General features: G+C 38.0%; 1 protein-coding gene across 1 annotated transcript; it reads right to left on the bottom strand.

The window, feature by feature from the left end:
• On the bottom strand, positions 1-9,220 carry LOC143850759 (transcription regulator). The gene is made up of 11 exons (XM_077360009.1): positions 8,946-9,220; positions 7,943-8,021; positions 7,739-7,809; positions 7,599-7,648; positions 1,708-1,781; positions 1,547-1,609; positions 1,100-1,187; positions 878-940; positions 701-780; positions 553-624; positions 1-296 (listed from the first exon to the last, which is right to left on the bottom strand). Exons 2-11 carry the CDS (start codon positions 7,972-7,974, stop codon positions 212-214), a joined length of 678 nt encoding a protein of 225 aa, XP_077216124.1. The 5' UTR covers positions 7,975-8,021; positions 8,946-9,220; the 3' UTR covers positions 1-211.
• Positions 9,221-11,118: the final 1,898 nt, after the last annotated feature.

Raw genomic sequence — 11,118 nt, 5'->3', positions numbered from 1 at the left:
TGAAAACTAAAAGCAGTCACGAGTTCTTCCATTAAGAGAGGCTTCTTTCATGTACAGTCAGTACACTTCAAACAACTAAACGTGGAGGATCTTTTTTTTATACAGGGAGGTACCCCTACAATTTACATACACTACTCAAGTCAGCTAAATTACATACAGCAGGCGATTGGTGAGAAGTCACTGATTATAGAGGCTACAATCAGTCAGATATTTACAAGTCCATGTCATCAAATATATCCCCATCGTCGTCCACATTGAACGTCTCATCTGCAAGTGTACCTTCAGCCGCCAAGTTACTGATCACCCAAAAATGAATGAAAGTAAAGGGAACATAATCAGTGACTCGTTTCGCCGTGTTGCCAATATAATCAAACCCACAGAAATGACATTTTATGACAGTCAAAATCTTAACAAGATAGAAAATTGCCAACCAAACCCGACCCATTTTTATCACAAAATTCCCAAAAATAGACCCCTACAACTAGTGCAGAACCGCAAGAAAAATACAGTTCCTACTTTGCAGTTTACACAACTGTAGATAATTGAGCTCACCTTAAACAGCAACACCGAAAGCTAATGACACGCTTCAGCTTTCTATTGTAGAAGAAGAAATTGAATGACCATCTGCAATGAAATAGATTTCTGAATCAAACTGCAGATACATGACAACAAGGACATCACATGGAGATAAAGGTCTTACATGGTTCCCTTCTCCAGAAAGGGGTCTCCCTCAAAATCTGGATTAAAACTATAAATTTCACATTCTGCCAGGTTTACAACCTGCACCAACCAGTTACCATCAATTGGATACCGAACTGATATGTGTGAGTTGTGTTATATGCTTTTTTTTAATAGTACGTGTGTATTATATGTTCACCTCATCAATAGATTTCGATATGCTTTCCAGAAGGGGAGAGTCACCATTAGCAACAGCCCATTCCTGGGATTAAAAGCATATTATATTGGAACACGGAAGAAAATCCAAAAGATAAGTAAAATAAAGCGGGAAGCTACAGGCATTATGTTTGATTGATTGGGGATTAGAGCCCGAAAAAGGGCACAGCATACCTTGCAGCTTCCATCCCATAAAAAAACATACCTTTGCTGCCTCAAACATGTAGGTATTGAATATCTGCTTGAAACTATCCCATCCTTCCTCTCTAAAGAAATTGTGAGCTTGCATTACACTGGTAAGCCGGCACATGTTGACAAAATGTTGTTACATAAATAGTCTCACCACGTAAATAACCATAGATTGGTACCAGATATAAGTAGTGGTAGTAGCCCAAGTCTAAGAAAATTATACCAACTGCATGGGTGACCATCATTTTATGGGGAAATGGAGAGACTTGAACTCTCAGCTCCTCATAGAGCAACAGTTCTAAGAACCGTCTGTCAGACCTTTTGACAACATTCCCAATTCTGGTAAGAGAGGACAAAATAGCGGGTTGTCATGCCGCCACAAGAAGCTGACATTGACATTACCCAGGATCCTTCTTTCCAGTGAGTTATGACCTTTAATGCATATCATTAAAAATGGAGATACCTGAAGTCATAGTCTGGATATATGTGACTGAGTGTAAGGACCAGATAAATCAATGTCTTTCGGCTGGAAAGAACAGAAAGTGAGAAAGAATAACTGAAAGGTTCGAAGAGTATGAAAGACGATATGAACTTTCTAAATCTGTTTAGGCATATTCACCATACCTTGATCTACTTGATAAGAAGTCTGTGGGAGATGAAGAGTCACTGTCCAAAGAACTTCCAAGATACTCAAGAATCTGAAGTGAATAAAGGTCAGGTTTCCAAAATCTTAAAAAAGTAAATAATATGATGGCAAATAACCTGCAGAAGCCCTATACAGATTAAAAGAAATGGGTCAACAACTTGGTTTTACAGTTAGATTTTCTCCACTTTGGCTTGCAGTAGAACAGTGATAGTATTAAGCACAGCACATTTCCAAATCAAGGATTAAAATACTGGTATCAGAGCATACATTATTCGGCTCCTAGACAAGTATGTATTGTCGATACACTAAGGACCTGATCGCTTCTGATTGTGACAACCGATGGTGAGGGCCCCAACCGATTATTGGCCAAATAATAATCAGTTGGGGGCCCTCACCATCGGGTGTCACAGTCTGACACGAATAATGCTGCCTAAGGTCCTCTTCGTTTAAGATTACAAAAACTGATTGTGAGTGCTAAACTGATTATTGGACCCAAATTTAAACGTATTTTAGAGTCCAATAATCGGTTTGGCACTCACAATCGGTTGCCATAATCTTTAATGAACGAGGCCTAAATGTATATGATGGAGTGTGATTACAATTACTATTTTCAGTTCAAAAGATTAAAAAAGGATTGAAAAATATCAGAAAAGTATCGAATGTCTGTACAGCATATTAAACAAAATTTATCCTAAATGTTGTAACTGTGTGATTCAACTAGTTTTTTTCCTTCTTTTTTTTTTTTTGAAAACTGAATTTATTGATAAAACTAAGGGGCCATTTGGATACGCAGATTTTAGAATCTGGGATTTCTTCAAAATTGTAGCTAAGAGACAAGAGAAGAAGTGGACCAGCCGTCATGTTTGACTCGTTTTTAACTTCTCACCCTTCTTTCTGTCAGCAACAGAGTAGCAGACCCTCCCATATTTCCAGGTTTTAGAAATCTCAGGATGCAGGAGAGATTTTTGTTTTTTACTCCTTTTTGACTTCTGACCCTTCTTTCCGTCAGCAAGAGAGCAGCAGATCCTCCCATATTTCCAGGTTTTAGAAATCTCAGGATGCAGGAGAGATTTTTAAAACCTGAATTTCTCACTTAAAATCCAAGAACTGTCAGGACAGCATACAACGGCTTGATCATGAACCCACTTGTGCATTGTTTTCAAACTAAAAACCTGGATTCTAAAATCCCCGTATCCAAACGGCCCCTAAAATCTTCTACAAAACGTATAAAAATGGGACGACATATCCCACAACACGAGCACAACCAAAGCCCCATTTTTTCCTTACCACTCCACCCGCATCTCACCTATATAACTGTCATTAACTACAGTCATATCTTCATTTTCTGCTCCTTTTGCCAGATTTTGTGCCTGCTCATTCGCTGACCTCTAACTATGTTGAAAATCCGGAACAATTTTTAACACAAAGATCTTTGATTTCAGCAATGACACCAGCTTGCTTTCATTGTCCGCTTGCTTTACTTGAAGCCCACGCAATGACGTTTGAAGAAACTCCCTCAATGATCATTGGGACCTCCATAGCACCGGCAAACCAACTCAGCCCCCAAAGAAAAAGGAGGGCTCTTGCTTCTGCCTCGTTGGAATCACACACTCCCACCGGACCTGAAGGGAATCATGTACAACCAGCTGCATCCTAAGATAAACCGCCAATTCCTGATACAACTAGCTGCATCTTCAAATGTAATTGGTTGGTTATTGGGGAGAGTGGATCCTCCGTGGAGATTCTTAAGTTACTTTGAGGAAATTCATGATCTTATTGCAGAATCATCTATGGTTTGTAAGCATGTTAGGAGCGAAGCAAATGGGGAAGCGGACTCCCTCGCTAGATCTGGTGTTCTCAAAGAGGGGTTGGAGTGGTTCGATTTCCTTCCTCCGTGAGAAGAGTGTGATGTCTTGATGTCTACTTTCCTGTTTTTTGTTTTATTGTTATTTATGTATTCTCTTTGTATCTCTGGTGGTTCATCTCGGCTCACCTTCTTAAATATATTATCATTTCAAAAAAAATAAACCGCCAATTCCTGCACGACCAGGATTACCTTTAGAGCTGCCATAAAAGTAGGAACTTTATCCATCCACATGGGGGAGGTTGCCATCTCATCTTGGAAGAAATTTTCCTTCCTTTCGATTTAACAACTGGTCTCCAATTTCTAAGGATATCTTCCGTGCTATATTTGGAAGAGCTCATGTCATTCTTTCCCCATTGGATAACGTCAATTTTGATTTCTAGTAGTCTTCCTACCAACCGCCTCTTTATTTCCTCAAATATGGGAATGTTCCTATCTTTTCATATATACCAAACCACACAAGATTTGCCCTGTTTTGCCAAAGGGGAAATCACCCCGTTTAGAAAAATATTTTCAGCGAATCTTTGAAACAGCCAAGAGCCACAAAAGCTTATCATAATAGACCACCTCGCCTATTAGAAAAAGAGCAATGTACCAATATTTGGTCCAAAAACTTTCCCTTCTACTTACAAAGGATGCACCAACTTGCAAGATATACCTTTTTTTAACCAATCACAAGTGTTGATTTTCTTCTCCACCACTGTCCAAGCAAATGCCACGACTTGGCACCGTCGGATCACTAAGGCCGACTCTCGTCCTTGCTCGACGGGTGGCTCTTGCAATCAAGCTCCCTTCTGCCTTTGCACTCGAGGGTCAATCTTCGTTCGGACTAGGGAAACTTTTGAACACCTTTGTTACCTTTTGGGAGGCATAAGCCCCCAAAGAAACCATCTGCCTCAAACTGTCCCATTGGGCCGTAGAGAAGGTTGTCCCTTGGCCTGCAGAGGAGGAGGCGCCACAGATTCCAAAGCCTTGAATATCAAGCTAAGTCACGGATGTCGTTCTCGGGAATTTCTTGGCAAGAAAATATTAGGTTGCATTAAAAAAAATTATTTCTTTGGGTTTATACCGTGTAAAAACCATGGTTTTAAATTTCAACCGAAATTCGCCGAAATTCCAAATTTCGCCAATTACCAAATTTCGGTCCGAAATTTCGTTTTAATGGCATTTTTTTTATTAAAAAAAATTGAATTTTGAAATTTCAAACCCAAGTTTCAAAGCTTAATACCAAATTTCGGATTTCGGTGGGGTCCGAAATAGGTACCAAAACCGAAATTTTAAACCTTGGTAAAAACAATAAAAATAAATTTATTTAAAAATATATAATTTAATACTCAACTCAACTAAGCCTTTGTCCTAAACTAGTTGGGGTCGGCTAAAATTCTAAAAATATATAATTTAATAAAAATATAAAATACATAATCAAAAAAATATCGTGAAATTATTGTGATATTATCATGATATTTCCATAGCAAATGATAAAAATGAAAATATCGCTACATTTTTTAAAATCTCGGGAAAATGGTCCACGTAGAAGAACCCAACTAGAGCCAGGATTAGAGCCGAGTAGATTCCTTCTTCATGAAATTTTTCTAAAGGATTCATTTAGCCGACCCCAACTAGTTTGGGACAAAGGCTTTGTTGAGTTGAGATGAGTTGAGTTGGAATTATTTTGAGAAATCAGCAGTACGGGCAGGTTAAATCAGCCCCTTTACTCAGGTACCTAAGTGACCTTTCTTAGCCAAACCTGGCTGTACGTTTGCTGAAATCAGCAGTACGGCCAGGTAACATCAACAATGATTAGCCTCACCTTGCCTATATGGAGAGAGAATTGCAGGCGATGGTTCCCTACCTCTGATACCAAGTTGCAAACGATCCAACAATCTCTAGGGCATGTGGAAGGAAGAGAAGAAGGAAAGAGAGAGGAGAGGAAGAGATGAGAGAATAGATTCGTGGGTAAGCACTCTCCCAGGACCCTAATATGGTTTATTAATGATAAACCAGAAAAGACAAAAATGCCCTATACCTTGCGGGCTTATTAAATTTATATCATATCTCAACAAAATGCACTTAATTTACAATTGTTGGCATCTACTCAAGACTATCACAAATTGGAGCGTTGCCTTATGAGAGGCTAACGTGGAGGACCATCTAGTCAATGTGGCAGTTGAAGTTGCGGTTTAGTTGGAACGGAGTTATCAAGGCACGAGCTCTCGATCCTTAATTATGCAACCAGATTGAGCATTGATTTTTTCCCCAGGAGTGGCCTTCCATTGCGTCTTTTTGCTCTTTCCACCACCAAAAGAAGAATTCATGTCTCATAATCATTGTTTTAAATTTCGGCCGAAACCAAAATCCAAAATTTCAGACTGATTCCGGCTAGGACCGAAATTTAAAATCAAAACCGAAATTTATTGGGCATTGAATTTTTTCCCCAGGAGCGGCCTTCCATAGCGTCTTTTTGCTCTTTCCACCACCAAAAGAAGAATTCATGTCACATAATCATTGTTTTAAATTTCGGCCGAAATCAAAATCCAAAATTTCACTGATTCCGGCCAGGACTGAAATTTAAAACAAAACCGAAATTGATTGGGCATTGATTTTTTGCCCAGGAGCGGCCTTCCATAGCGTCTTTTTGCTCTTTCCACCACCAAAAGAAGAATTCATGTCTCATAATCATTGTTTTAAATTTTGGCCGAAATCGAAATCCAAAATTTCAGACAGATTCCGGCCAGGACCGAAATTTAAAATCGAAACCGAAATTTAAAATTGAAACCGAAATTATAAATAAGAGTTTCACCAAAATTTCAACCAAAACTGAAATTTCCACCGAAATTTCGTTTTCGACTGAGGCCGAAACCGAAATTTAAAACCATGCACATAATAGATCACTCAAAAAATGATTCTTCAATCTTGATTAGTTGACATTAGATTCTAGATAGTCTTGATTAGTTGATATTTGATACCCCTAACTTGTATCCAAAGGGTTTAAATTTCGGTTTAGGTCATCAGCGAAACCGAATTTCGGTTTCGGAACGAAATTTCAGACGAAATCTTGTAAAATCACAGAAACATTTCGATAGAAAATCATGACCGAAATCTAGGGAAGATTCTTCATCACTGATTTTCTCCGTTTGTTTTTGACAAGTTTTAGAAATATCTTAAAAGAATTTCGTTGTTCTTCTCTTTTCTACTATTATAGTTGATTTTTATCAGGGTTTATGTCGAAATGTCATTTCGACGGAAACTTTACTTTTATATGAAAAGTTGCATGTTTCACATATTCCGACCAATACATTAATGAAATCCCAAAATTTCGGGCGAAATCTGGTATTTTTTCTGAATTTAAGTGGACTTCATTTCGGTAAGCTGCCAAAATCGAAATATTTCGGCCGGCCGAAATTTAAAACCATGATTTTATCAACTTTTTCAGTTGATAGTTGCATACATAGTTACATGTAAGTATAATTAGACATACTTAGATGAAACTTATAATTATTAGCATATGTATTGTAAATGCTAGTACATGAAAAGTCAATGATCCAACAATCGATAGAGATAAACAGAAGTTTCATTTTAAATTTCTGTAATAGTTTCTATTCTATTTTTCGCCAATGGTTTCTAACTCCCGAGAAAACATATTTGGCTTTGGCCGATAGACTCACTTTAACAATCAGTATTGGTTTTAGCTCTAGCAGAGTCAGCTCCATACGTAAACCTTGATATAAAGAGCTCTAGATGCTGCCCAAAGCATGTATGCATGAAAATATTATCAGAATTTGAATTTGGACTGCAAGCCTATGCTAGTTATAACCAAGAGTGGAAGCCAAGGATGAAAAAGTAGAGATGAAATGAATAGAGAAGAAATAATAAAAGTAGCACAATGAGGGCATAGCAATAAGAAAAGTTTCACATAAAAACTATGCTTGAAAAGAAATTAGTAAGTGCTATTTTATTGATACAAAATGAAGTTTTAATAGCGAAACTTTAAATATTTTAAGTTACCTCATGCTCGAAGCTGAGAGACAGCTTCCTATCTGGTCCCGTATGTTTGCCTGCAGAGACATGAGGGGAGATAAAACTAATATTTTCCACATCCAACAATATGAAGACATTTCACATAGAACAGTGAATTTTATACTCACATGAGTAAGCTTCCAGGCTTCCTTTGAGAGTACATTCTCCCAGATTTACATTACTCAGGAAATAGTTTAAACTGAACAAGGTAAACCATTGCCTAAGTACCGAATATAAATTGAAGCATCACAGGAACAGAATCTCAAATAAAAAATCGCTTGCTAAATCAACAGCTACCCATATACACAATCATAATGGTGGTTCAGAAATACCTTTCTAAAGGAGTGTATTCCAAGAACTTCATATTGAGTATCCCTCCAATACGTAAAAGTACTTCACTGAGTTGGTGTCCTATCAAAAAACATGCAGTCAGCACAGCCCTATCATTTTTTCCTCTAAAAAAGGATGCATTATTTTTTGGAGAACTCAAAAAGGATGCATTAAACATAAACTAATCATTTTTCTTGTATTTCTGTAAGGAGATAATAAAGTAACAGGTGTTGGTGTTACATCATGCCATTGACAGTTACAATTAGTAAGCTTCTTTTTAGTATTTGGGACCTCCTCTCAATTGCTATTTAGATTGCTTTGAGAATTAAGGGTTACCTTTAACATTTTTTCACCCTTACATATTTTCTAGGCACCTTTCGTCTTTTTTCGCATAAAAGAAGTGATCTAGAAAAATCATAACTATTACAATGCCCTCACAAATCCTCAATCTGTACTACAAAGTGGATATTAACATAAAACCATGTCTTTTATTGGCATAATAGAAATGTATAGTGATCCAATTCCGTTACATATGTACTTGTATGATGAGCTGTCAACATGCCAGATTGGAGCCAGATCCGGCCATGGTTTTGATCTGATTAAGATCAGATTTTTGCTCAGAGAGAGAGAGAGAGAGAGAGAGAGAGAGAGAGACCCAAAAAAATTGAGTTCATAGGGAGGGGAAAAAACGAAACTACAATCATATAAATTAAGCCATAGGGTTTCTGATTTCTTGGTAGAATAAGCAGAAATCACATGTTTCGCCATAAAAGAGAAATTAAAGAAAGACTCCATTGTTAAAATCTCATGTGGAGGCAATCAAACAAAGAAACATTAAAACATTAACAAGAAATTGCTATAACCATAACTAAAAAGTCTCAATAGAAAATTAACAAAACTTATGAAATAATAGAAAGGAACAGAAGCGAGTCAGAATAACAAACGATAAAATAAAGAGAAGGAATCAGAATAACAAAAGATAAGAAAAACATTGGAGATTCGAACCTGAAAAAAGATACCGTTAGGGCTAATGAGCACTTGCAAATCCTCGCAGAAACGAAAGCCTAACGTAGTAGTCTCGTATGATTACGACAATGGAATCTAGAGGACTTCAATTAGCTTGATTAGGGTTAGGGTTTGAGAGAGATGGAGGGAATTGCATAATAGGAGACATCCTTAATTAGGGTTAGGTTTCGAACTTTCGAGATAAAGAAAAAGGGGGAAGGATGAAGAGGTCTCGTGCACTGTGCACTGTGCACAAGAGACAAGGATCTATAAAACGAGCGTGATTACGGATTTGACGAAGGAACCGGTTACCGACCTATATTAGCCGGTTGGTTCTTTGTTTTATATTAAACTTAAGAGATTTGCTAGAGACCACGCCAGAAGGCATTTCGTGCCTGGTTATTGCCAGTGAGAGCAGCCAGATGGTCCCACTTTTCAGCAGATTTTGTCTTATTCATTTGATTCATTTGGATGGCTGTTCTCACATGCAACAGCCAGCCTCGAAATGTCTTTGTGGTGGTCCCTAGCAATTCCCAAAACTTAAGTTTAGGATAACCATCGTTTCTGTAGCCAGAAGCAATGATAGGGAAACCTAAACAGCCAGCCGAATATGCTTGTCGTTAGCCGAATATGCTTTTTGTTAGGTAGGGTGGAACTCGGGTCTCGCTGAGGCCAACCCTACGCTCAACCCAAGAGGCCAAGATAGCATTCCCTCAACCCTAACCTGAGCCTCTGGTTAAGGATGGTCAAGCCTAACCCAACCCACCTCTAAATCTATCAACCCTAACCTAACCCATCAAAGCTATTTTTCCCATATCGGGTCGGGTTGGCTTTAGGTTAGCCAAGGGGAAAATAGAAAAAATACAGTAACAAATGTAACCGTAAGAAATCACAAAAAAATTAGAGGACAAACTTCGGATTCGGGTTGCCCATGGACTCAACCCTAACTCAACCCAAAATTAAATCGGGTTGGCTTTTTCCCAACTTGGGCTAAGGAAATGCCAACCCAACCTGGGCCAAAATCGTGTTGAACCCATCGGGTTTGAGTTGAGCGCAACCCAAATTGCACCAATATAGTTAGGTTTACAAGTGCAAGTCAGAGTTGCGAGAGCAAACAGTAAACACAATCTTATAAAATATTAAAATTGTAAAACAATGGTTAATAAATGAAACCATTGATGATGGAATTATTATTAGAAGATGAAATTCATTTAGGGGTCGGGGTAACTCGGCAGGACTCGGGTTGACCGTGGGTAAATTGGATAGGAGTCCTGGTAACTGGAGTAAGACTGTAAGAGTCAGAGTAACCCGGTTAAGAGTAGAGGTAACTCGAGAACGAGCTAGGTAAATCACGAAGGAATTTGGGTTAACTCAAGTAGGAGTAGATTTAGCTCAAGTAGGAATCAGGGTGTATTAAGTAGGATTCGTGGTAACTCGAGTAGGTAACTTGGATAGGATTCAGGGTTCTCCCGTAGGAGTCAAAGTTAATCAATTAGAGTTGTGGTAAATCAAGTGGCAGCAAAGGTACATCGTGTGAAACCACCAATTACTCCAAAAGCTTAAGCCGGTTGCATTATTTAATCTTTTATACTTTAACTCTCCCCCTCATGTGTGGCCCCTCTTTCTAAGGTTGGGGTACGCGTTACACGAGGCCCACTCTCTGGTAGGCCATTACATGTGGATTTTTAATATTAAATGAGTTTTGAACTCCTGACCTTATGCCATTGGCATTACGTTTGCCTTCTAGGAATATATTTTTCTCATAATAGATGGGAGTCTCCAAATGGCGACGAGGGTGGAGTCGCTAAAAATTAGGAAACAAAATCATAGAAACTATATAGTGTCTCTGGTGATGAGAAATTACTAAAAATCCTGAAATAAAAAAACTCAACTCAAAACCGGATCAAGCTTTTCCTCATTTTTAGCAACTTCTCTTAACCGGTAATCAAAGGCGGGGCAAGGAATTTGATCTAGGGGGGTAGAGAATGGTTGTTATTTAATAATCAATAAATTATTAGAAAGATAAAAAATCAAAAGATGCCTCAAATTTTAATTTTATTTTATTATTCTAAAGATAAAAAAAAATCAAAAGATGGCTCAAATTTCAATTTAATTTTTTAATTAAAAATCCATTAATAGATTTTTCATGCCAGCCCACTATGGCGGGATTCAC

Source organism: Tasmannia lanceolata, unplaced genomic scaffold (assembly GCF_043159265.1).
Source record: "Tasmannia lanceolata isolate RefF3 unplaced genomic scaffold, GAP_Taslan_0.1 ptg000018l, whole genome shotgun sequence".
Lineage (NCBI taxonomy): Eukaryota > Viridiplantae > Streptophyta > Magnoliopsida > Canellales > Winteraceae > Tasmannia > Tasmannia lanceolata.
Note: the sequence above shows the minus strand (reverse complement) of the source record. Positions and strands in the feature narration are given on the sequence as shown.

Bases quoted from the DNA above. Each gene is read 5' to 3' on its own strand.
- LOC143850759 (XM_077360009.1), bottom strand. From the start codon at position 7,974: ATGAAGTTCTTGGAATACACTCCTTTAGAAAG. The intron at 1,188-1,546 runs GTATCTCCATTT...CCGGCTTACCAG, and splicing joins TATCCAGACTATGACTTCAG to TGTAATGCAAGCTCACAATT. The intron at 297-552 runs GTGAGCTCAATT...TTGGGTGATCAG, and splicing joins TTTCGGTGTTGCTGTTTAAG to TAACTTGGCGGCTGAAGGTA.